Raw genomic sequence first — 27,848 nt, forward strand, 5'->3', positions numbered from 1 at the left:
CCTCTAGTATCCTGATTATGTGAGAAAATAATGAACATATTCAATGTGGTATTAGCTTTTGCCACAGCAATTTTTTTATTTTAATCACAGACTCATTAATTAATTGGATCTATTTTCCCATGACCCATTATTACAGATTTTTTTTAAAAATTCAACAAACAGATGCAATATCTTCATCTCACTATCTCTAGCTCCGTTGGAAGGACAAATCATCATCTACAGGTTTGTCTACACAGTGAAGTAATGTGCACTTCTGGGGGTGGGATTTCTAAAGCACAGTGGCGTGTTGCACATTAATTAGTCCACTTAGACCCTGCTGGTGTACACTAAAGGTCTGTCTACACTTAGAGCTGGGGATGTGAGTTAGTAGTGCAATCACTGTAGCAAGGGCAGCGGCTTGAGCTAGCTGCCCAAGTACATACCCATGGAGTCTGTGTGGGTTTGTCCTCGGGGGAGCGAGCCCTTCCTATTGCTCGCTGCTGTACCATGGCTACATGACTATTTTTAGCATGCTAGCTCGATAAGATCTAGCATGAGTACATCTCCTCGAGGTAGGAATCACAAGCCAAGCTCTAGGTGTAGGCATACCCTAAAGGTTCCCCACTGCGCGCTAATGTAATTCGGTTTCAAACAGCACTATGTTAAAGCATACTTGACCTGCTGGTGTGCACTAAAGATACCCTACAGAGACCAATTTATGAGCAACACATTAGTGCACTTTAAACCCCGCCTCCCCGTAAGTGCACATGATCGCATAGTATAGACAAATCACACACTGCTTCAGCACAAATTTCTACTATTTGCCTAATCTAGACAAACCCTTACATGGGCTAAGATGTCAAGATCAGGTTGGGGTCAGCTAACAGACAACATCTATTGCCTAAACACAGGATAGCATCTTTTACATGGACTTAGCTGGCTGAGGTAAATCTTAGACTCCTCCCTAGGCTTGACTTAAATGTGTTCTTCCATATTGCTCAGGGCACAGGCTCACAACTTACATAATTAGGAACGTACAATTTTCCAGAGGTAGTACAAAGGATGATCCCCACAAACAGTCCCCCCTTTACTTCCATGCTTGACAGAAAAGATGGGCCTTGCATTGTGCCTGATAAAGTCTGACTCTGCAAAGTGGATGGAGGAGGTAATTTCAGAGTCAAGAGCCCCTAACTGAGAACTCCCAGAGACCAGGACCATCACAAATAAGTATAGGAATTGCTAGCTCCATAGCCCCAAATGAACTCAACTGCTGTGACAAGATGGGTGAGGTAATAACTTTTACTGGACCAACTTTTGTTGGTGGGAGAGACAAGCTTTCAAGCTACACAGAGCTGTTCTACAGGTCTGGGAAAGGTATTCAGTGTCACAGCTAAATACAAGGTTGAACAGATAGGTTAGCATAAATAGCACATAGTCTCTAAGGCCTGGTCTACACTATGAGTTTAGGTCAAATTTAGCAGTGTGAAATCGGATTAAGCCTGGACACGTCCACACGACGAAGCCCTTTTTTTCGACTTAAAGGGCCCTTTAAACCGGTTTCTTTACTCCACCTCTGACGAGGGGATTAGCGCTAAAATCGGCCCTTGCGGGTCAGATTTGGGGTAGTGTGGACGGAATTCGACGTTATTGGCCTCTGGGAGCTATCCCACAGTGCTTCATTGTGACCGCTCTGGACAGCGCTCTCAATTCAGATGCACTGACCAGGTAGACAGGAAAAGCCCCGCGAACTTTTGAATTTCATTTCCTGTTTGCCCAGCGTGGACAACACACGTGACCACACAGAGCTCATCAGCACAGGTAACCATGATGGAGTCCCAGGATGGCAAAAGAGCTCCAGCCTGGACAGAACGGGAGGTACGGGATCTGCTCGCCATATGGGGAGATGAATCAGTGCTAGTTGAACTCCGTAGCAGTAAACAAAATGGCAAAATATTAGAAAAAGTCTCAAAGGCCATGAAAGACAGAGGCCATAACAGGAACGCACAGCAGTGCTGTGTGAAAATTAAGGAGCTAAGGCAAGCCTACCACAAAGCCAGAGAGGCAAACGGAAGGTCTGGGGCAGAGCCGCAAACATGCCGCTTCTACGTGGAGCTGCATGCCATGCTAGGGGGTGCAGCCACCACTACCCCAACCGTGTGCTTTGACTCCATTAATGGAGAATCACGCAACAGGGAAGCAGGTTCGGGGTACGCGGAAGATGATGATGATGAAGACAATGAAGATAGCTCACAGCAAGGAAGCGGAGAAACTGGTTTCCCCAACAGCCAGGATATGTTTATCACCCTGGACCTGGAACCAGTAACCCCCGAACTCACCCAAGGCGTGCTCCCAGACCCTGAGGGCACACAAGGCACCTCTGGTGAGTGTACCTTTGTAAATATTACACATGGTTTAAAAGCAAGCGTGTTTAATGATTAATTTGCCCTGGCAATCGCGGCCAGTACAGCTACTGGAAAAGTCTGTTAACGTGTATTGGGATGGAGCGGAAATCCTCCAGGCACATCTCCAGAAAGCTCTTCTTCATGTACTCCCAAAGCCTTTGCAAAAGGTTTCTGGGGAGGGCTGCCTTATCCCATCCGCCATGGTAGGACACTTTACCACGCCAGGCAGTAGCACGTAGTCTGGAATCATTGCATAACAAAGCATGGCAGCGTATGGTCCCAGTGTTTGCCGGCATGCAGACAACATCCATTCCTTATCTCCCTTTGTTATCCTCAGGAGAGTGATATCATTCACAGTCACCTGGTTAAAATGGGGTGATTTTATTAAGGGGACATTCAGAGGTGCCCGTTCCTGCTCGGCTGAACAGAAATGTTCCCTGCTGTTAGCCATGCGGTAGGGGGAGGGGTGAAGTGATCATCCCAGAAAATTGGATGGGGGTGGAGTAGTTGGGTTTGTGCTGCATGTTAACCCGGAAACCGCAGCCCCTCCTTTTACATTGCAAACCCATTTTAAATGGCCAACCCAACGGGTGCTTGGTATGGGAAATGAGGGCGCTACTATTTCAACCATTCCCACGTTAAGAAGGTTTAAAAAGCCAAAAGACTGTGGCTTACCATGGCTGCCTGCAAGCCGAAATCTGTTGCCTGGCACTGCGTGAGTGATCTCTCACATCAAACCGGCAGGCCCTCAATATAAGAGGAAAAATGCGACCTTGTAACGAAAGCAAATGTGCTGTGTAATGTGAACAGCAAAATTTAACGTGAAAGAGTGTACCCATTGTTCTCTAAAATGTGTCTATTTTAACCACCTCTTCCTTCTCCTCCACCAGCTGCAAATGTTTCTCTTTCACAGAGGCTAGTGAAGATTAGAAGGAGAAAATGGCGGACTCGGGATGATATGTTCTCGGAGCTCCAGATGTCCTCCCACGCTGACAGAGCACAGCAGAATGCGTGGAGGCAGTCAATGTCAGAGTGCAAAAAAGCACAATATGAACGAGAGAAGAGGTGGCGGGCTGAATCGCGGGCTGAAGAGAGCAAGAGGCGGGCTGAAGAGGATAGGTGGCATCAGCTTGCTGATAGAAGGCACGAGTGACGACATGACTTACAGGGAATTAAAATCAACAAAGGTGGCTGTGCATCAGGGAGAAACACAAACGATTGTCACACAGAATGGCCCCCCCAAAGATTGAACTCAAAACCCTGGGTTTAGCAGGCCGTTGATTTCACGGAGGGAGGGGGAAGCAAATGAATACAGAACAAATCTGGTTCATCTATTTTTTACATCTTAAGCTGGCAGCAGACGGTGCAGCATGACTGATAGCCATCGGCATCTTCTGGGTGCTTGGCAGAAAATGCTGTACTACGACTGCTAGCCATCATCGTCAAGACAGTTCAGTAGGTCAGGAGACAAAACACGTCTGCCCAGGTGCCTCTGATTGAACTCACTGAGGAATACTACGATGACGGATACCAGTCGTAATACACCATCCACTGCCAAAAGGCAAGGAGCTGCTGCTGTGTAGCAATGCAGTACCACGTCTGCCAGCACCCAGATGACATATGGTGACGGTGAGCTGAGCTGAGCGGGCTCCATGCTTGGCGTGGTATGTTGTCTGCACAGGTAACCTAGGTAAAAAGGCGTGAATCAATTGTCTGCCATTGCTCTGATGGAGGGGGAGGGGCCTGACGACATGTACCCAGAACCCCCCGCGACACTGTTTTTGCATCATCAGGCATTGGGATCTCAACCCAGAATTCCAATGGGCGGCAGAGACTGTGGGAACTGTGGGATAGCTACCCACTGTGCAACGCTCCGGAAGTCGACGCTAGCCTCGGTACTGTGGACGCGGTCCGCCGACTTAATGCACTTAAAGCATTTTATGTGGGGACACACACAGTCAACTGTATAAAACCAATTTCTATAAAACCGGCTTCTATAAATTCGACCTAATTTCGTAGTGTAGACATACCCAAAGGGACCATTCAAGGTGAAGTGGCCCATTAACACCTCTGTAGCCATAGGACAAAAAGGAGGGTTGGCTACAGATTGTTGTAATAAGTCCTAAATCCAGTGTCTTTATTAAAGGAACCCAGGCAGATACAACTCCCAGGCAGAGAGTGGCTACAGCACTCTCACTGAAAGAATATGGGGACTCTCAAAAATCATCCTGAAGCCACTCACCGCACAAAGGGCCAGCTTCTTCCTGGACACAACTGACTTCCTCCACAAACTCCACAACATTAACAACCTCCCTCAGAACACCATCTTTGCCACCATGGATGTCACTTCCCCATACAACAACATTCCTCACAATGAAAGCATAGCTGCCCGCCTCAAATATTTACAAGACAATGGACAACCCTCAGATATCCACCCCAAACAATTGCATAACTCATCCATTTCATCCTCACCCATAACAATTTTATGTTCAACAATAAACACTTTGTGCAAACCATAGGAACAGCTCTGGGTACTAGGATGGCTCCCCAATACGCCAACCTCTTCCTGGGCCGCCTTGAAGAATTTCTGGACAAACATACCACAAAACCATTGATATACCTGAGATACATAGATGATATTTTCAGCCTCTGGACAGACAACTTAAACTCCCTCAGATTTCCACCACAACTTCAATAATTACCATTAAACTCTCTCTGGAACACTCCCAGACTAGCATTAACTTCCTGGACACCATAATCAGCTTCAGCAATGGAACACCACAGACAACTATATATAAGAAACCCACAGATCACCACACTTAACTTTATAGATCCAGTAATCACCCCAAACTCACCAAGAAAACAGTTATCTACAGCCAGGCCCTCAGATACCACAGAATATATTCTGAAGAGAAAATCCGGACTATACATCTTAAAACATGCAAAGCTGCTTTCACCAAACAAGGACACTTCACCAGAGAAGTAAATGTAATCATGGAACAGGCCGCCCAAATACCCAGAGAGAACCAGCTTCAACACAGAAATAAAACTCCCTTTGATTTTACACCCCTAGTTGTCACCTACCACCCCACACTGGAATCCATACGAGATATCAAACAAGTAAAACACATACTAGATGGGGACCCTATTCTGAAGAAATCTTTCCTTAATCCCTGCTTCAAACCACCCCCCAAACTCTTCAACATCACCATCAGAAGCAAGCTCCCGACAGACCAAGACACACTATCTCTAAGTAGCACCAGACCCTGCCAGAACCCTCCTCTGCTACGATGATCAATACATCCCACTCCCCCCCATACACACACACACACAAAATACACCTTTCAAGATCCATGGGTGCTAGACATGCCTATCACAACATGTGGTGTACCTCATCCAGGGCACTAAATTCCCCAACTACAACTATGTGGGTGAAACCAGACAATCACTATGCTCTTGAATGAGCTAACACAGGAAAACAGTAAAAGAAAAACACCACATCGCCTGTGGGTGAACGATTTTCACTAAGTGATCACTCCATATCTAACCTATCAGTCCTCATCCTCAAAGAAAACCTGCTCAACATTTTCAACAGATGAGCCTGGAAGCTTAAAATCACAACTTTGCTATACACTAAAAATCATGGTCTTAATAAGGACACTGGATTTATGGATTATTACAATGTGTAACCCACTAACCCCACTTTTTATCCTATGACTACAGGGGTGTTAACAGGCCACTTCACCTTGAATGGTCCCTCAGAATATGTGCTAGCTAATTATGCTAAATTAGCTAAATACAAGGTCAAACACCTATGACACTGTTTCAGAATAGCAGCCGTGTTAGTCTGTATCCGCAAAAAGAACAGGAGTACTTGTGGCACCTTAGAGACTAACAAATTTATTAGAGCATAAGCTTTCGCGGACTACAGCCCACTTCTTTGGATGCATATAGAGTGGAATATATATTGAGGAGATATATATACACACAACAATATATATCTCCTCAATATATATTCCACTCTATATGCATCCAAAGAAGTGGGCTGTAGTCCGCGAAAGCTTATGCTCTAATAAATTTGTTAGTCTCTAAGGTGCCACAAGTACTCCTGTTCTTTCTATGACACTGTGAGTACCTTTCCCAGACCTGAGGAAGAGCTCTGTATAGCTCAAAATCTTGTCTCTCTCACCAACAGAAGTTGGTCTAATAAAAAATATTACCTCACCCACCTTGTCTTTCTAATATCCTGGGACCAACACGGCTACAACACCACCGCACTCAATTGGTGCGGCAGATCCCAAGAGAGGAGAGTCTTCAGAGAGCCAGCAACTAGGCCAGGTTGTGGTTTATGAATCAATGTCATAACCTTGAACTGTACTCAGAAAAGAATAGGAAACCAGCACAGCTATTGAAGAACAGGTGTAATAGGTATCCATGGTCTAAACTTGCCAGTCCAAAAGCCAATACCAATGGTGGCTGTCACTTCAAAGTAGTTTGTGTGTAGATTACACGTTATACATGTACATTACACACTGCAGTAATCCAAAGCAGATGTGACAGCCACCAGTGCATAAAGGTGCTCATGGGCTCAGTACCACCTGAGGTTCCAGGACTAATCTGGAATTTGAAAGCACCCCAACTGCAAGTTCAGTGGGGAAAAAGTGGACAACTTTTTAACAGTGGAGCAGGAATTACCCAACATACCCTCAACATCCTTCCCCCACCCCACTATCGTCTCTGTCTGGGACAGGCTGAGCTTTATATCCAGCTCATCTTTATCCAAACCCCAGTCTTGATTAGAAGCCACAATTACCACTAGGATTAATTACAATGAAAATAGTGACTGTAATGGACCCCACCATGTTGCTGCTGTTTATGCTTCTGAGTTACCTGCTACTGAAATATCACATGACAGGCTCGCAGACAGGCTGCCTATCAAAAGCAGCTACCCATTGATTTAACCACACAGAACTTACTAAGATGTTGGTCTTCCTTTGAGTATTTCCATATTGCTTAGAATCAAAGTTTAAGGTTAGAAGGGACCACCAGATCATCTAGTCCAGGAGTGGGCAAACTACGGCCTGCGCACTGGATTCAGCCTGCAAGCAGTTTTAAGTAGGCTCGCGAACCGCACCACGTGGCTCAGCCCCACTCCAGCTGGGGCACTGGGTTGGGGGCTGCACCACACGGCTCCTGGAAGCCGCAGCATGGCCCCACTCCGGCTCCTACATGCTCCAATGGGAGCTGCAGGGGCGGCGCCTGCGGATGGGGCAGCGCGCATAGCCGCCTGGCCCCACCTCCGTGTAGGAGCTGGAGAAGGGACAGGCCACTGCTTCCGGAAGCCGCTTGAGGTAAGCATCACTCTGAGCCTGCGCCCCCTGAGCCTCTCCTCCACACCCCCACCCCCTTCCCCCGCCCCCATCCCCCCCCCACCCCTCAAACCTCAGTCCCAGCCCCCTCCTACACCCCAACCTCTCATCCCCAGCCCCACCCCAGAGCCCACACCCCCAGCCAGAGCCTGCACTCCTTCCCACATCTCTGCCCTGATCCCCCTCCTGCCCTCCAAACCCCTCGGTCCCAGCCCAAAGCCCCTCTTACATCCCAAACTCCTCATCCCCAGCCCCACCCCAGAGTCTGCAGCCACTCCCGCACCCCAACCCCAATTTTGTCAGCCATACAATTTCTATTCCCCGATGTGGCCCTCGGGCCAAAATGTTTGCCCACTCTTGATCTAGTCTGACTTCCTGTATATCACAGGCCATCAATACCTCCCAGCACCTGCACAGCGCAAGTTAAACCCATCAAGTGAAATTAGACCAAAGTATTATAGCCCAGAGGAGACTATACAATTATGTGCCACATGCAGAGAATTGGAAAGACCAAGGTATGACGTTGCACTTCATATGTTTATGGAAATATGCTTATGAGTGTAAATATAATGTAAGTGGAATATGCTTTATGCAAAAGGTCATTAGTAAGGTATCATTACAAAGCTTATAATCTACTGAGTGTGTTCATCCTATTTGTATGAATGTATCATTCTTGTATCTAAAGCTAGAAATATGAAGTAGTACTCTGAAGTCCTATTGTAACTATGCAAAGTGCTTGGAATCTTGATAGCTTCCATTAACTAGGACAACTGGTTGTGAATGGCTCTGTTTACCTGCAAGCCTTCCTGTGTACCTGACGTGGGTAATGAAGAATGAGGTCTCACAGGACATGTGACCATGTCACAGGATACTGGAATCCATCTTAAACCTGATGCTTTTCCATTTAGAAGGAGGGGTGAGGACCCAGAGAGACAAAAGATTCCTGCCTTGGGCCAAAAACATAAAGGGTGTGGAACAGAACAACGGAGGCTGCCAGACATGAGAAATTCTCGAGTTACACCTGAGCTGGAACTAACAAGAACTGTACCAGGGGAAAGGATTGGGCCCAGACTAAGGAGGAGTATAGTCTGTGAAAGAAGCTTATTGGAACATCTCTGGGAGTGAGATATTTCCTGTATCAGTTTCTTAATATATTAGGCTTAGACTTCTTGTTTTGTTTTATTTTGCTTGGTAACTTACTTTGTTCTGGCTGTTATTACTTGAAACCACTTAAATCTTACTTTTTATACTTAATAAAATAACTGTTGTTTATTAATAAACCCAGAGTAAGTGATTAATACCTGGGGGAGCAAACAGCTGTGGAGATCTATCAGTGTTATAGAGGCGGACAATTTATGAGTTTACCCTGTATAAGCTTTATACAGAGTAAAATGGATTTATTTGGGGTTTGGATCCCATTGGGAACTGGGTGTCTGGGTGCTGGAGATGGGTGACTTGCTGAGCAGTTTTTGGTTAAAACCTGCAGCTTTGAGGGCGTGGACCAGATCTGGGTCTGCGTTGCAGCAGTCTAGCATGTCTGGCTCAACAAGGCAAGGTTCTGGAGTCCCAAGCTGGCAGTGGAAAATGGGCTCAGAAGTAATTCCAGCATGTCAGCTGATAGCCTCAAGGGGGTCTCTGCAACCAAACCCATCACACAAGGTACACCTATGCCTGAAGCCCCTGCATTGGAAGGGAATTAAGACAGATACTCCCTTAGGCTCCATGCAAGAGTCCTTCTTGGACATACTCAGCAGCCAAGAGTATTGAAAGGTTTAAAAATGGTCTATGTTCACAGAGCAATTTCATGATGACAAAACAGTACTGAGCTCCTGAAATTTGCTACCCACTCTATAAGTGTGCAAGTGAAGGCAAGCACACCTGTCACTGCAACAGAAGAGCTGCCCAATTCCTTTGTTCATCCCTGCACTGAACAGCCCTTAAGGGCTCGTGAAATTCAAGCAAATTATACTATTTGTACATCTCAACAACTTCAATATAGCAGAAAATATCACCGCCCTGCCCAAATAAATGCCCAGGGAAAACACATCTGCATTTTTCAAAGCAGTCCCACTACAGGCACTCATGGTCTGTCTACTTACAGACAAACACTGGCATTGGGGGACAGCATATAGACATTGTTTTCACACAGTGGATAGACAATAATTGCTTTTCCCCAGTAAACCAGATGTGCAGCAAGCTGGAAAACCTGCATTAAAAAAAAAAAAAAAAAAAGAGAGAAAGAAACAAGACCAAAGATCATTATTAGAAAAACAAAACAGCAACATTCAAACTCCCAGCAAAGAGTACTTTATGCTGAGAGGAAAGCCTTGTTTGATCTGAAGAAAGCTAGCACTGTGCCATCACATCACTTCAATGGCAATAATTGGTCCTCTTCGCTTAGAAGAAAATGATGTAACATGTGGCACATCAAAAAGAGTCTGACAAAGCTTCAACAGAAGTGACGCATTTCCAGGGCTTGGCTTCACATATCGAAGCAAATTTTATGTTTCCTGCTTCAAAGGAATTTCTTTAGACTGTGCCAGTAAAGGGTTTTACAACCGAGTAATTTCCTTTATGCTTCACCCATCAATGGTTTACACATTTATTCCACACACACACTACTCAAAATACATTTAATGCATGACTTATTAGATGATTTATATTTTATTTTGAATGTATATGAATGAAATATTACTGAATAATAATGGGCTCACATCATATTAATGCATTAATTAAAAAGCAAAGTGGCACAGAAATACTGGTCAGCTCAGAAACTTTGCAGTTGTTATGAAAGTGACCATCAGTAATCCATTCTTTGTTTAAACCATATATCCCTGTGTGTAAGCATTCACCATAAGATACCACAGAAAAATCTAAGTGTTAAGAAGGGGCTTTAAAGCAACAGCAATCAAGATTTCAAAGATTTTCATTTTAATGGGGTCGCCAGGGTTGGCTTACACTTGCTGAGGCCCAGGGCCAAAGCCTGAGCCCCACCACCCTGGGCCAGGACCAAAGGCCGAGGGCTTCCGCCCTGGGTGGCGGGGCTTAAGTTACAAGCTCCCTGCCTGGGGCTGAAGCCCTTGGGCTTCGGCTTTGGCCCCTCTGCCCAGGCCATTGGGGCTTGGACCCTCCCCCTTCCCACCCCCATTTCCGGAGCAGCAGAGCTAGGGCGGGCTCATGCTTCGGTCCCTTTGTTGTCAGAAGGGGATCACAGTGCAATGAAGTTTGAGAACTCTTGGCCTAATGCAATGACCTGAAGAATAAGGAAGATCCTAAAGCTTCGGACAGCAGATAGACACTTTTCATTCTTCGCTCGTTTTTGCAAAGACAAAATACCAGATGAATCACTGAACCAGGACCAAACTTAGGAAAGCAACATCCATTAGATTTCTGAATTTTGGCCTTCAATATATTAATATACATCCAATAAACCTCATGGTTGAAAGAGAACAAGCATTGAGAAAAAGCTGCAGAGTTAGGGCCAGGTTTTCATAGGAACTCGGAACCCAGGAGCTCCCACTATTTCCAGGGACAGCTGCAAGGTGTTGAGCACTTTTGAGAAAACAGTCAGAAAATATAACTTGTTTCTCTCTTTTCTTCCCTGACAGTCATGTCTAACTCCATAGGCCATTTCCCCTGAATTTGCAGAAGAGTACTTAGCATTGATTTCCTTTACTATAATTCTATAGTTTACTGAAGCAGTAGTGTCATTAATGCTTACTACTCACCACTGAGGCAGAAACAAGATTCTCTCCATCAGTTTTACAGTTTCCAGTCACGTCTTCTATTTTAAGTTATCATTTGTTCTGGGATCATTGAAATTTTTACATAAATTTGAAAAACAAAGGAATGCCTGTGGGTCCTGGCTGTTAACTCCTGTCCACAGATCATAATTTAAAGATTGGCGAGGGTGAGCATAGAACTTTGTGGGGCTACTATGCATATCTCCAGAGTGGAAACAGATCAGAAGTTTGCGGCCATAACAAACTTAAAGTGTACAGAATTAGCCTGTGAGAGATGCAGTCACACAGCCATATAAATACAGTTGTATTCAAGACAACAGAATCATAACCAGAGAATGAAGAAGAGCATAAAGACCTAATGGGCTTCATGGAGTTGTGTTATACCAATCTAATGTGAGAGATGCTCCAACAATACATTACACAACAGAACCAAGTCCTACAATAAGTAGAACTCTATTAGTGTTGAATGAAACAAAAAGAAAAAGCCCAGGTAGCCTTTTTATGGGCTAAAGTCTGCTCCAGATAAAACTGTGGAGAAGGGCATCACTGTCATGGGAATACAGGCATGAGGAAAGTGTTACCAGGATTAGTAAAGTGGAAATTTGACAAATTCAGAAGAAGAGCACACTTGTAGCACCTCCTTATCTGATGAATTTGGAGTAAAGTATCAGTCACTGGAGCCTGAAGCTTGTATGTTCTAAGCTGAAGCTACCACTATCAGGAAAGTGGCCTACGTAAGAAACCTGAGCTCATATGTATCCAGCAGCTCAACAAAGGAGCTACTATCAGCTAAGCAAGGGCCATATCAAATTTCCACAACAAAAAAAATTTTTAATGGAAGTTTTTGAAAACAAGCTCCATATGAACTCGATGGCAAGAAACTGCAAGGTAACTGATCAAAAACATTAATTTCCACACTAAAAACTTTAAGGGGAAGTTAAGGTAGCACTAACCAAACAGCTAGAAGGTGGAGGGGACACATTAACATGTCTTACAGCGGTGTGCTGATTGCAGATTATCATTAAGAATGCTAGAGATGAAGTGCTGGATACCCAGGAAATTCAATTAGTTCAACTGTCAAAAAAGTTTCGGTTCCTTGTAAATCTAGAAGCTCACAGAGACGGGAACCTGAAACTACAACTTCACCACAAAGTAGTACATGTTTGGGATTTTCCTTAGGTTTCTTAAATAGTCCCATGGGACAGGCAAACAAAGGAGGTTTGTTGGGTGGGGGCATTTCCCGTTTTCTGACTTGTTTTTCTGAGATCTGCAGGATGGGAGTTGCCCTAAAGTATGCTTCCTAATATCTTGGAGGGCAGTTTATCTCCTGCAGAGGTTGGAAGAAACACAGGGGTAGGGTTGTGGGAGGGTAACTCTGCATCAACCCAGAGTAAGGTGAGTTAGGCTCATCAGGATAGCACAGCTTGCCCGAATAGTAACATGTATCCATGTTTACCTGCAGGTGTTCTTTCATCAAGTAATAAAGTCCATAGATCCATTATGACAGGTCTCCAACTAGCTTGCAGCTTAGGGACCAAACCAGGCCTGTATCACTGACAGGAGGGGATTGCCCAACCTTTGATGAGCTCATCAGTAAGACAACTACCATAGCCAGGATCATTGCACCTAATTTCCCCAAAATAAATCTAAAATATACCTCAAACAATAGCTTATCTTACTGCAGAACATCCTTACCCCACTCCTCTACAATGGGTAAAAGGACTGGATGAAAACCTCAGACCTGGCAGGAGGTGGGGGGTAGTGTTCACCCAGTGCAGGAACTGAGGAAGACAGTCACAGGCAGCTTTCCAAAGGCTGCCTCACAAACTCCGACATACGGGGGCAGAGCCACAGCATGTAGCACGTTGGAGTGCCAGCATAGCCTGCCAGGCTGTAACTTAGAAATCTTCCCAAGGCAGCCTAAATTACCCCAGGCGATGCTCTGGTTTCTAGAGCAGCCCAGAATTGGGAGAGTCCAAAGGAGGTTTAGAGCCCATAGGGCCACCCTCCCCTGGCTTGCCACTTCTGTGCTGCTCCTCTCAGAGGTGTAGCAAAGACTCTCATGAATACAAGAACTTTCTGGATGCCTGTTTTCCATTCTTATCTGACTCCAGATGAGCCCTTTTCATACAAAGTCACCTAAATCAGTGGACCTGAAAGGGAATTTTCAGGAAAGAGCAGATAAATTCCCTTATACATCATCACCTCAAAGTCCACAACTGTGTGTCAGAGGAAATCCAGGGAAACACAGACCCCAATCTACCCAGAAAGATCTTCAGATGGATCCATAAACCTCATCTTTCCCATTATCTTCATTTTTCTGCTCTCAAGCCAGGATCTGGCAAAACCAGATTTAAAAATAAACTTAACTGGCAACCCACAAGTGACTTCAAAGTCGTTCTTTATGGACAGTTTTTGGTAGGAAAAAAAAAAAAAATCTCCAAGCTGCCTGCATTATGGACTAATATAATCTACGGGCATCCCAGTACCTTCGCTGACAGTCAGAGTGCTGTTGCATGGACTGGCCAGTGTGGATCCCAACTACTACTACAGAATCTGAGGAATGTTAGTTATTCTTTCTAGAATGGTACTGGCTCATTGGAAATGCTCTTTGGTCTTCTATTAATCATGCCTCTGGTTTCCACAGGTGGCATCTATGTGGACTCCTCATTCTACAGATCGGAGAGACCATTACAGTAGGAATTTACAACTCACTGTCATTTCTAAATAGCTGGAAGATTAAAAAGTTCTTGTGAGGAGGAGCTAAAACGTTAACTGTTTCCACTAAATCATTTATTCATGGTGGGAACAGCCTGAATAGCTCAGAGATGAATTCATAGGTACACTATTTCTGAGTGATTATGTTTTGGTCACTTCCTTAACCAGGATAAGAATTCATGTCACTTTTTCAGCCTCTGCTAATAAACATACTAGAAAAGGTCAATATTGCCTTTGCTAAATCAGTGCATTACTTCACTGATGAGCTGCAGAAAGTATTCCAGGCACATGAAGAAAGTCAGTGACTGCTCTCTAGTGGTTGTGAAACAACCACCTAAAATAAATAAGAGCCAGCCTGTCTTAACAAATACACTTCACCTTTCTTCAGCGAAGACAGTGAGAACAACAAAGACCGCAGGGGATTTCCAGCAGGTCAGAGATATTTCAAACAATCCATACTTTCAGTATTTCTGATGTTAACCATGTACAGTAATAACACTGGAATTCTAACAGAAGGCACTTCCCTTTGAATAAGGGTTGGCTGAGAAGTCTGGTCAGGATTTTTTTTTTACATTGTATTTTGTTTTTTGAAGCAGCAGCTGCACTTCACCGTGAGACGCAAGGAGCATTTGAATATATTCCCTGGTCTGAGCTAAACAACTACCTAGAGTCATAGAATTATCTGCCTCTAACAGCTACCCAAACTGGCCATCAGGTCTAACAATCAAAGGTCCAAAAGCCCAATTATCGGGACCTACATTGGTCTACCTTGGCTATTTAGTGGCGTGCATGCACAGCCAGAAAAATCTATTTGTGATGCCAATGATACACTCTCTGCTGAGCCGAAGCTGTCCTCTAGGCAGCTTGTATTCAGACCCTGTGTACTAAACAGATCAGAGAAGAGCTGCGTGGTTCCGAGACGCCAGCCCAAAGATTTTCCTTGCCTCCCTCCAGGGTGCAAGTTATAGTACACTGTTGGGGCTATACAAATAAGGAATGGTGACTGTTCCTCCAGGGAGCGGTTTGACAAGCTCTCCCGCTGATACAGCACAATGTACACCGGCGCTTAGGTCGGTATAATTTATGTAGCTCAGGGGTGTGGATTATTCACATTCCGGAGTGACATAAAATTACACCAAATTAACCTGTAGTATAGACAAGGTCAAAGACAGACTTTAGTGAGGAACCCACACAACTCAAACTAGCTGAGATAGAGTTACTGAATTTGGAGTCACCAGAGCCAACCAAAAAGTTGGAGATGGCTAAAAATAGAAAAGGAACAAGAGCACCGGAGGTGGGAAACTGACCTGAGAGTCAAGGAAAGGAAGGCAGAAAAGCAAGAGGAAGCACACCAATGAATCACAGAACTGAAAGAAGGAAGCCCCGAAAAAGAAGAAGGAAAGGCTTCATAATCTGAGCTGGTAGGGAAAGCCTGGACAGACCCCCCAGCTTCCAGGCATTCCCTCGCTCCAAGGAAGACCCAGCTGGGACAAATTGTATCCTGCATACAAAAGATTGTATACTACTGCAAGACTCGCAGTTGCACAAAATTCCAGAAGACAAGTCCCCATAGCGACTGCAAAGCTCTTGGGTAAAGCATTAAATGTATTTAATGAAATGGAAATTGAACAAGCTTTGAGATATGTTGAATTTTAAAAGGCTCTATATTTTGCAAGTTTCAAATTACTCCTAATGTGTATAAGGTAAGGTTTAGAAACCGCAAAAAAGGTGATAAAATTAGTCACAGAGAAGATGTGTGATTTGATGAGAAAAATGGGCAAAGGGGCTGAAGATTATGACCAGTTATTTCACCTCTTTGCACAGAACATTTCCTGAGCATATGCTCTGAAGAGACCAAAGAAGTCATTTGGGATAAAATTTTAGGGTCTGCATAGAAAGCAGCCAATCTGTCTGATTTCTATATACAAGCCAGAGTATCTAGTGAGCAAAAGACACAGAATGAGGCGGCAGCCCAGTATAAGGAGAGAAGCTTGGTTTATCCCTGGGAAAAGGGAGGGTGGTTGGGAGCCCAGGCGCTCATCTCCCCCGAATCAACCCCTTCCTGGTAATTGCATTCACAGACCCCTTTCACAGGAAGACAGTCCAAGATGATGTTCCATATGTAACTCCACTGAACACCTGAGGGACAAATGCCCTAAACAAAGGGCCCACACCCACTCCTTAGAATATAACTATTGTAAACACAAGACCCACAGAGGTACCCGAGGAGTTCCTGATGACTTTTGTATAATCTGACCTATGGGAGATTGCTACTGACTTTATTAAGGTTGCCAAAGTGAATGGCAAAGAATGCCTATAATGGAGAGACACTGGCTGCCCAGATCTCTCTGGTCAGGGAGACTGGCATGCTGCATGGGGAAAGCGTAGAACTCTTGGCCTTTGGAAAATTTAAAACCACTGTGCCTTTGGCGGAAGTGCACTTGGAATGGGAAGGTATAGTAGGCATTTTAAAAGTTGGCATGCTGGATTGCATTCCAGCAGGAGTTCATGCAGGTAATGCTGTATTACTATGTCCAAGCCTGTTAAATATGGTACCCATTGTAAACAGAAATATTGCTCTGTGATCCCAGGAGGGAACGGTGAAGACAGAGAAACAGCTAAAGGGTGAGGAAACATCCTACCCCAGCTAGGATGACTAGATAGCAAGTGTGAAAGATCAGGTCAGGAGGTGGGGGGGTAATAGGGGTTTATATCTGAAAAAGCACCAAAAATCGGGATTGTCCCTATAAAAATCGGGACATCTGGTTACCCTAACCCCAGCTTAGAAGAGGGAAGCAGTGTGTCTCCAGGAACAAGGAAGAAGGAGCCGCTCCCAGTGGAAGAAGCAGCTCTCAAAGCTATGGCAGGCAGGAATTTGCAGCAGAGCAGAGAGCGGACCCATCCTTAGAAAGCATAAGCAGAATAATCTCCAGGGGGAGTCCAGCTAGGGGAAATGGGGAAGGGTTTTTGAAGAAGAGGGAAGATTGTACAGGGAAGCTCCTGTACAGGCTCTGAGAAGATGTACAAGCAACTTGTGCCTGTTAAACATAATGGGGAGTTAATGATGTTAGCCCACAATTGTCCTTTTGCTGGTCACTTGGGGACTTAAAGGACTTATGAAAAGATAAGAAGGAATTTTTATTGACCAGATATTCAGAATGAGGAGAGAGACTATTGCAGGTCTTGTGACTTGTGCTAGGATCAGAAGAGGCCAGTACAGTTTTACAAAGCTCCCCTGCAACCCTCACTTGTAATCAAGGAGGCATTTCTTAGGGTGCCAACAAATATTGTGAGCCCTTTGCCCCAGCCAACCCAAAGGGAAAACATTTTGATGAAAATGGATTATGCCACTAGGTATCCAGAAGCAGTTGCTTTAACTAAGGGCAGGTCTACACTAACCCCCCAATTCAAACTAAGGTACGCAACTTCGGCTACGTGAATAACGTAGCTGAAGTTCGAAGTACCTTAGTTCGAACCTACCTCGGTCCAGACGCGGCAGACAGGCTCCCCTGTCGACTTCGTGGTACTCCTCTCGCCGACCTGGAGTACCGCAGTCAACGGCGAGCACTTCCAGGTTCGACTTATCTCGTCCAGACAAGACGCGATAAGTCGAACCCAGAAGTTCGATTTGCTTGCCGCCGAACTACCGGGTAGTGTAGACCTACCCTTAGAGGTTGACATAGTAGCAAGAGCCCATTTCACTACTTTCAGCCAAGTAGGTTTTCCTAAGGAGATTTTGTCAGATTGTGGGTAAAATCTCACATCCCAACTATTCAGTGCATTGTGGAGGATGTTTGATTTAAAACAGCTGAAGGCTGCCCCATATCACCCAGAGACAGACAAACAGTTTGGTTGAAAGGTTCATAGGAACACTGAAATCTATGCTGGGAATGTATGCAAACAAAAGTGCAAGGGGCTTGGGATGAAAAATTACCACGTTATTTGTCTTTAGGGAGGTGCCCCAAGAGTCCACAGGGTTTTCCCTATTTCATCTCTTGTGTAAGAGAAAAGTGACAGAACACCTAGATCTTATCAGGCCCTTCTGGGAGAGGGGTACTGAACCAGAAGGAGAACCAGCGATTGAATATGTACAAAAGTTCAGAAAGGAGTTAAAAGACATGCTGGACGTGGTTCAAACTAACCTCATGGATTGCCAGACCACACAAACAGCATAGTATGATAAGAATGCTTGAAGTTGTGCTGTTTTGAGGTGTGGGGTTGATAATACTACTAAAACTGTTCTCTGTAAAAAGGGAGCAAAATGCAAAACTCATGGGAGGGGCCCTTATAGGTTGTGGAGAGAGAAAATTAAGTCATGTACAGTGTAAAAAGACCCCACAGCAAGGTTGCCCACAGACAGTGCATGTGAATAGACTTAAAATCTATCACAATACAGAAGCAATTGTGAATATGCTTTGTTGTGATGGAAGGGAGTCAGTCAGACTTGACACTTCATTGATCTAGTGTCTGAATGCCCCAATGACTCATCATTTGAAAGCACTAAGATATGCAAAGAGCTAACAGACAGAGAGGGTAGAAATCTTGGCTGCAAAAACACAAGCAGATATTTTCTAACATGCCAATGATGACTCATAAAATGGTCCACAAGACTGACTCTTGGATCCCCAACCTGCACCTAGCAGGGCATACTGAACCATTGGGAAAGTGCACAAGCAAATCCATAAAGCAACACAGAGTATTCAGGATATGGGAGTAATTAAAGAGTCTGACAGTCCCTGGGCATCTCCTGTGTTGGTTCCTAAGACAAATAAGACTAAGGTTTTGTGTTGATTATGGAAAACTTCATACTGTCACAGTTTCTGATGCCTATCCTATGCCCAGAATTGATAAAATGTTATATTTTGCTTAGCCCAAAGTATCTCTTAGCACAACTGATCTGGTAAAAGGGTACTGGCAGATTCCTTTGCACAACGACAAATAGAAGAAATCTACTTTTATTACTGATATGGGTTTGAACTTCATGATTTCAAAATGTTATCTTTTGGATTAATTAATGCAGGAGCCACTTTTCAGAGGCTTGTCAACCAAGTGTTAAACAGATTACAAGACTTCACATGATAACATAGCGATGTTCAGCTACTCTTGGTCACTTCACAAGAGACACTGGAGGGCTGTACTTTCAAAACTCAGAGATGCAAGTCTTACTGTGAAGGCCTTTAAATGTAAAATAGGAGCAGCAAATGTTCCTTATTTGGGACACTGTGTAAGATGGTGGCCAAACCTCTCCTGATCCTTTGAAAGTAGAAACTATTCGCCCCAGGCCAAAAAGCAGATCCAATCTTTCATAGGCATGGTTAACTATTACTGCCGATTTATGCATGGGTTCATTGACATTATGTCCGCTATCACAAACTTCTGCAAGACGACAAAGCCAAACAGAGTGCTGTGGACAAAAGCTTGTCAAGAGAGTTTTGATAAAGAAAATCTTGGCCAGTCCAGATTTCGACAAAATGCACGTGAATGCATCAGACATTGGTTTAGATTCAGTTCTAATGCAGTCAGGGGAAAGTAGCAAAAAGCAGTCCACTGCTTTCTTGAGTAAAAAAATCGGCACCCACCAAACAGAATTACTCTGTCATAGAAAAGAGTGGTATACCCTTGTATGGATTATCATGCAATTAAGGCCCTTTCTCTAACAGAAAATTCAGGGTTCTAACTGACCACTCTCCATCAGTTTGGTTACCCAGAACCAAGGACACCAATTCCAAACTGCTGCGAAGGAGTAGAGATGCTCCAAGAATACATGGAAATTGTGCATATTAAAAGGGAAAGAAAATATAGTGGTAGATGGTCTGTCCAGGAAAGAGGATTCTGATCCACTGCTTACAGTTCAGCCTGTGGCTAACCATCCTGCAGCACTGTAAGAGGGGAGGTATGACCCTAGGAGCCCCTCAGTGCTAACTGGCAGAGAGCCCACCATATTTAACTCATATCAGACCTGACACACTCATTACTCCTCAACATACTTTTGTCATAATATGTATCTAAAAGGTGTCATGAATCATATGTAAATTGGTGACATGCTGGTCCCAAAAATCACTTTGAGATGTACATACATATTATGTACAAAGAGTCATATGCGTGTGCTGAAAATGTGTTCCTAAAACGTATTTGGGAGGCAATGCATAAAGCCAGCCTGCCCTAGGCAAAGGAATGTGTATTTACCTGCCTGACTAGCTTGATAACTGGCAAAGAACAATGAAAGTACATTTACATGTACGGAAGACAAAGCTATCAAGTTAACAAGCTAGTGAGCTCAATAGGGGGACCGGGGACCAGGGGCTCCTGGCTCTTGAGGTCTAGAAAATGGACTTTGGTAATATAAGTGTGACGTTGCACTCTATATGATTTTATGAAAATATGCTAATGAATTTGAATATAATGTAACTGAAATATGCTTTATGCAAAAGATCTCTTGTAAGGTATCATTACAAAGCTTATAATCTACTGAGTGTGGTCATCCTATTTGTATAAATGTATCACTCTTGTATCTGAAACTAGAAGTATGAAATATAACTCTGAGGGCCTATTGTAATTATGCAAAGTGCAGGCCATTAATTGTGGTTTGGAATCTTGATGGCTCCCATCAACCAGGACAATTGACTGTAGATGGCTCTGTTTTACTTGTAAGTCTTCCTGGATACGTGTGTGCTGGCAAGTGGGTAATGAAGTCTTACAATGACATGTGATCAAGTCATCTGAACTGGAATCCATCTTTAACCTCGTGCTTTTCCATTGAGAAGGAGGGGGTGGGAACCCAGAGAGGGACAAAGGATTCCTGCCTTACGCAAAAAGATATATTAAGTGGGTGGAACAGAACAAAGAGGAGGAGCCATCATGAGAAATCCCCTAGCTATCACCTGAGCTGGAATAAGGGCCGTACCAGGGGAAAGGATTGTGCCCAGAATAGGAAGACATCCAGTATGTGAAAAAAACGTATTGAAACATCTCTGAGGGTGAGATTTTATCTGTATTCAGTTTTATTATTGTACTACACTCAGACTTGCGTGTTTTATTTTATTTTGCTTGGTAATTCACTTTGTTCTGTCTGCTACTACTTGGAACCACTTAAATCCTACTTTCTGTATTTAATAAAATCACTTTTTACTTGTTAATTAACCCAGAGTATGTATTAATACCGGGGGGGTGGGGAGGGGACGACAAACAGCTGTGCATCTCTCTCTCTATCAGTGTTATAGAGGGCAAACAATTTATGAGTTGTTTAGATTTATTTAGACCCAATTGGGATTTGGGCATCTAAGTGTTAAAGACAGGAACACTTCTGTAAGTTGCTTTCAGTTCAGTCTGCAGCTTTGGGACACGTGGTTCAGATTCTGGATCTGTGTTGGAGCAGACTGGCGTGTCTGTCTCAGCAAGATAGGGTGCTGAGGTCCCGATCTGGCAGGGAAAGCAGGGGCAGAAGTAGTCTTGGCACATCAGCTAGCAGTTCCCAAGGGGTTTCTGTGATCCAACCTGTCACAATACGGGGAGCAGGTTAGACAGGGATGGTCTACATATTCTGCCTCAGCAGGAGGGTGGGGCTTGAGGTCCTTTCCAGTTGGACATTTCTATGATTCTATCTGGTCTGGCTGCTGTCAGCAACAGGATACTGGACTATATCCACCACAGGTCTGATTGAGCCTGGCAATTCTTGTGAAGCCAGATTCCCTGAAGGTTGGATAAGCAGGAAAACATGACACACATTAGAAATTCAGCCTCTCAGACAGGTAGACATTTTTTAGTTTCTATCTTATAAACTCTGTCATTTTTGTACTGTTGCAGCCCCTGTTTCAGGGATAAGACATTCTCTCCTCCCAGCAGCACAACTTAAGAATAAGCTGACATTTCCCACAGGGTGGAAACCCAGGTTACCACCAAACCATGGTCCAGACACTAAACGGAATTGAGTGTTGCTGAACTGACCCTGTTATACTGTCTCCCCTGCTCCCTGCCCCTCACCCCCAGCCCACTTATTTGTTCCATCTTACCATTTTACTTTTAGACAGTCAGATCTTTGGGGGCCAGGACTGATTTATTGTGCGTTTGTACAGCACCTTGTACAATTGAGCCCAATCCGATTGTGGTGTTTGGGAGTTAGCACATTATTATTATTATTAAACATGTATAAGATGGTTGAATAGCTACACAATGTTGAAGCGGCAAGTAGCATTTCTGCTCTCTCAGGAAGGAGGAAACGCAAATCCAGCACTGTGAATTAGCAGACCCAGGTGCAACAGTAACAGATATTCCGTGACTGGGCAAGGTTAGGTTGCACCAACATTTAAAATGTATACTTACAAAGTAAAGATCAATGTAAGAAAGTGTAGGGAATTTAATTACTAGAGGCCAAGTTAAAGTTCATTCTGAATAGGGTACAGCATGAGGGCTGACCAACTTCTCCCTCCACTAGGAGGGGCTGATGCCTTTCTCCAACCCTCTCCCTAGCGCTAAGACGAGCATTCTATGCACATGTAAAGGATACTAGAGAAACACCACAGACACTAAGAAGGAAAATGCCTAGTGAATTGAAACAGCTTCAATTAAAACTGTCAGCTCCTTGTACCTGTAGTAATGCCAGGTCAGCATCCTGAGCCAGCTGCTGCAGATTCTTCACAGCAGAGGTAGTTTTAATCACTCTCACCAGGGCCGGGGAACAGTCCAATGGGAGCTCATTAAGCAACGATTTCTCATCATTCAGTAGTAATAAGGCATGGTAAGGCCTGTAGAAAGAACACTCATCTGTAATTGCTTCTTTCTTGAAGGATCGTTACCCCTCACTATGGCACAGAGCTGGAGCATGTTGTCAAGCTACTGGAAAAATAGACCATCTGCTATAGCTATATATATATAGCTATAGCTAAGGACTATGTTCACAGTTAGTTCATTCTTGTTTATGTCAAGACAAGCTGCCTCCTGTCAAAAAGAGTCTTAAGCCTCTATCACCATTTGGAAAGCCTAAAAGCTAGCCAGACAGGTGGACAGATTGTGGTCCCAAGGGAGCAGGGATGAAATGCACACACCTCACCGTATACTGCTGATCAGAACTGGGCACTAAAAATGAAAGTAACGCAGCAGGTGACTTTTGCAGCTAAACCTCCATAGAACAGCGGGAAACAAAAATGGGACCGCCTCCCCCCCCAAAATCTACAGGAAATACCAATCCTTCCGAATTTAGATACTTCATGGAACTGTGATATGGACAAGAAATCACTTCAATATGAATATGGTTAAAATGAAGTGTTTGCTTTTAAGGATGGCACTTTGAATGGGGAATATCTTGCAATAACCTCTAAGACAAGATCTTCCAATTGTAAATAATGCAGACACTGGCTGCTGCCTTACTTTAAAACCTCAGCATTGCCACTGAGTGTGTTCAGTCAACAACAGTGCCACAAATACCTGAGGAAAAAAAGTCTAGGCACAAGAGAACAGGCTGGGGCGCAGAGCTTGGTTTCAGCTCATTATCACCATTTAGAAAACCAAAATGGGCTCTAATTTTCACATCACAAAGACACACAGTCCATTTCCAGGAACTGGGAGCACAACGAAAAAAATCAATCTTCATTATTTTCTGTAACATTTTTCAGTAAGGCTGTAAAACGTTTGGGTCAATCGGAACAAAGGGAGAGAAGTTAAATGTTAGTGTTAGAGAGGCACAAGAACATTTGGGCACTGAAGAACAGGGTATATTTACCTAATAGCTTTCAGGCTTCTTTCAATCGCTTCAGGAGGTATAAAGCTTGTTGCAACATAATGGATTTTATGAGGCAGACAGAAACTCACTTCAAGCCAGTTGTTGATGTGCAATCGCACCACCCCTGTAGTACAAAGACTTAAAAAAATAATAATAATTAAAAAATAAATAAATACAGCATTTGCTGCCTCTCTTGAGTAAAAGCAATGGGCCAGATTCACCTGTGCTGATGCCAGAACAAGAGAAGAGACTGCACCTCCCTCCTTTCAGCAACTGCCAGGGACCAATTTGACTCTAGTACAGGGGCGGGCAAACTTTTTGGCCTGAGGGCCACATCAGGGAATAGAAATTGTATGGCGGGCCATGAATGCTGGGGTAGAGAATTGGGGCATAGGCAGAGGCTCAGGGGTGCAGGCTCCGAGTGATGCTTACCTCAAACGGCTCCTGGAAGCATTGGCATGTCCCTTCTCCGGCTCCTACGTGTGGAGCAGCTCCCGACCCTGCTAGAGTGCCGGAGCGAGGCCATGCAGCTGCTTCCAGGAGTTGTGTGGTGCGGCCCCAGAGCCTGTGCCCTGGAGCGAGGTCAAGCTATGGCGCCCCTGGCTGGAGCGGGTCCAAGCCGCGTGGTGCGGCCCCCGACCTGGTGCCCCCGGCTGGAGCGCTGAAGCGGGGCAAGCCCCAGACCCTGCTCCCCAGCTGCCCACCTCTGCTCTAGTCCATAAGGCAGGGGTGGGCAAACTACAGCCTGGGGGCTGCATCTGGCCCTCCAGATGTTTTAATCTGGCTCTCGAGCTCCCGCCAGGGAGCAGGATCAGGGGCTTGTCCCGCTCCGGTGCTCCAGATTGGGAGCGGGGTTGGGGGCTTGCCCTGCTCCGCACGGCTCCTGAAAGCAGCCGCATGTCCCCCCTCTGGTTCCTACACGTAGGAGCAGCCAGGGGGCTCTGCACGCTGCCCCCACCCCAAGCACCGCTGCCGCAGCTCCCATTGGCCAGGAACCATGGCCAATGGGAGCTGCAGGGGTGGTGCCTGCAGACAGGGCAGCGTGCAGAGCCGTTTGGCCGCATCTCCACATAGGAGACAGAGGCGGGACATGCTGCTGCTGCTTCTGGGAGCTGCTTGAGGTAAGCGCTGCCAGGACCCTGCACCCCTGCCCCTCTCCCATGCCCCAACCCCCTGCCCCAGCCCTGATCCCCCTCCTGCCCTCCGAACCCCTCGGTCCCAGCCCGGAGCACCCTCCTGTACCCCCAACCCCTCATCCTCAACCCAGTGCCCGCACCCCCAGCCAGAGCCCACACAGACACCCCACCTCCCTGCCCCAGCCCGGAGCCGCTTCCTGCGCCCTGAACTCCTCATTTCTGACCCCACCCCAGAGCCTGCACCCCCAGCTGGAGCCCAGACCCCCTCCTGCACCCCACCCCCAGTTTTGTGAGCATTCATGGCCCCCCATACAATTTACATACCCAGATGTGGCCCTCGGGCCAAAAAGTTGGCCCACCCCTGCCATAAGGCTTGCTTTAAATTGGTCTCTTATAGGCTATTGCATGGTCACAGAATCATAAGAATGCCCCAACCACACTCCCTCCCTCCTCCAGCTGGCCCTCACCCCACACCAATGCCCCAGGGAGGGAGGAGGATCTCCTGTAAAAGTGATGCAGAGACCCTGTGGGGGGTGTTCCCGGGGGAGGTATGGTGGGACTGGATGGCACACAGGGCAATGATGAATTGGGCCCAATGTTTCCATCATAATTTTACTGCACGATACAGAGGGAGGGAAGTTCCCTTACTATGCATAAGGCATTACAGAGCAACATGTCACCACAACACTGATTCCATAGATTCCACCTAGGTGGTTTGTTTCCCATTGACTTGCTCCTCCTTGTCACAGGAAATCATGAAAGTTGTTATTAAATAGTTCCTTCATTCTAGGAAACCACAGCATCTAAAACTAAACTTTTAAGCGTACCCAAGAGAACAGGATTGAAGTGGAGAGAATATGCACTTCAGGAATGATAATGAAGTTTGATCTCAGAGTTTGGCTGGAAAGCAGCTTTAAGTATCTTTTATTTAATACCCCAGAAAGCAGGACACGCAGCAAGCAGGGAGTTTGGGGCAGCCAACTTCACTCAAACAGATCTTTGTTCTTGTTTTTAGACGGTGACATATTTACTCCTTATCTTTATGGCATTCACTACCTCCTCCACCACCCAAGTACAAGCACACGTGGGTAAGACACCTCACCCTCTATATTAGAAAGCATGTCTGCTCAAAAAGCCATTTCTCGTGACACGAGTGTGCTAGTTGAGGCCATAAAAAAAAGCTGATGTCCCATCCATAGCAGTTGACATCATTTACATTAAACAGTTCCTAAAACAGAACCTGAAAATCAATTCAGGACATGGAGCCCTAAAACACTGTCTCTAGCTGCAGAACTATCTGGATTCAGAACCATAACGGTCACCCAAAAAACCTCAGTTCTCTCTGGATTGCATTTAAGTTTGTTTTTTTTGTTTAAATACATTAAATATAGAACCTTTTTGAAAATATTGTGTAAATTATTTCTCTGACAAGCTGTGTTCAAAGCACACTCACCAACAAAGTTATTAAAACTGACCAAGCTAAGCACTGCACATGCCAAGAAAGAGGCAGTTAATCAACCTCAAGAGGCTCAGATAAGGGCAGGCAGTGTCCTCCTTCCCCTGGATTTTCAAAACCACAAAACACTAAGAATAAAGTTGTAAAGTCTTTGCCAAAGTCTCACTTCCAGATAACCCAAAAGGAAATGGCATCTATGGAGCACCATCTCTGCCAAACGAGGGCTCCCCTTTGGGAATTGATCATTTGCTCTAAAACATTTCAGAGTGGAAAAGAACCAAATTAGAAAAAGAACTTACATTTACCCAACCAGGGTGAAAGCGGGGTCACACTAATCTCCTGACTGCTGGATAGTTGCCAGGTTTTTGACAAGTGGGAACTGGTGGTTTGCAGGCTGCTCTGCTGAGGGTGCTAGTGCAGAGCAGAAGGGGAAGTCTATTGCCAGGAGCAACTATCAATCAAAAGTGGGTGCCTAAAATTAGCTACTTAACTACATTCAGAGCCCTAAGTGGCCTGACCTTCAGCCATACAGGGAACTTACAGCTCCCACTAGCCTAAGGCTGAGCATCCATGCTTTTAAATTTTACACCAAAGATTACACTTTAAAAAAAAAAAAAAAATTGGCCAAAAATTTCAAAAGTTTACAAATTTAAAATCAAAGTGTTGTGTACCAGAGAGATTTGCAGTGATAAGTGTACGAACAGGAACACAAGAACGTTAATTCTCAATTCTCAGAGCCAGAAACCAAAGTCCAATAATTTTGTTAGTAGTTTTTGGAGCTGTGCTTTTTCTTTGTGCCAGACACTAGTTCTCAGCAGAAGCAAGTCCAGTAATAAAAGTTTAACATAGAAACGGCCCCAGAATTTCCCCTTATCTCTGTGCAAAAAGCATTACAAAAAAAACCACACTGCACCCAAAGCCCAGGGTGCACTTCACTGCTTGGCAGTAGCCAGGCTGGGAGGGTGTGTGTGTTTTTCCTCTGATGCCTTCATTTTATGTCAAACTTCAAAACAGACAAAAATAAAACAAAACAAACAAGAACACCTTCATTGAAAATCCCATTTTAAAAATTAAGCATCGCAAAGTTTCATTTAAATAAATTTCCTAATTATTCTCTGAACAGGTGCACATGGGCATTTTCCTACCAACGTGACTCAACCTAGAGCTGGCGAGCCCAATTCTCAGATTAGATGATAGTTCAGTATAAAGCAGGGATCAGCAACCTTTGGCACGCAGCCTGTCAGGGAAAGCCCCTGGGCCAGTTTGTTTACCTGCCACTTCCGCAGGTTCGGACAATCGCAGCTGCCACTGGCCACAGTTCGCCACTTCA

The 27,848-nt window shown here is 44.9% G+C and overlaps 1 protein-coding gene across 10 annotated transcripts in view; it reads right to left on the reverse strand.

The window, feature by feature from the left end:
• NPRL3 (NPR3 like, GATOR1 complex subunit) overlaps positions 1 to 27,848 on the reverse strand; it is a 115,686-nt gene that overhangs the window by 47,694 nt on the left and 40,144 nt on the right. For all 10 annotated transcript variants that reach the window (XM_034783058.1, XM_034783059.1, XM_034783057.1 and 7 more), the window contains 3 exons: positions 23,927 to 24,064; positions 22,796 to 22,952; positions 9,850 to 9,956 (listed from right to left, as the gene is read on the reverse strand). In XM_034783058.1, the coding sequence (XP_034638949.1) occupies positions 9,850 to 9,956; positions 22,796 to 22,952; positions 23,927 to 24,064 (402 nt within the window). The remainder of the gene's footprint in view (positions 1 to 9,849; positions 9,957 to 22,795; positions 22,953 to 23,926; positions 24,065 to 27,848) is intronic.

The sequence above is a fragment of the Trachemys scripta genome, chromosome 10 (genome assembly GCF_013100865.1).
Source record: "Trachemys scripta elegans isolate TJP31775 chromosome 10, CAS_Tse_1.0, whole genome shotgun sequence".
NCBI lineage: Eukaryota > Metazoa > Chordata > Testudines > Emydidae > Trachemys > Trachemys scripta.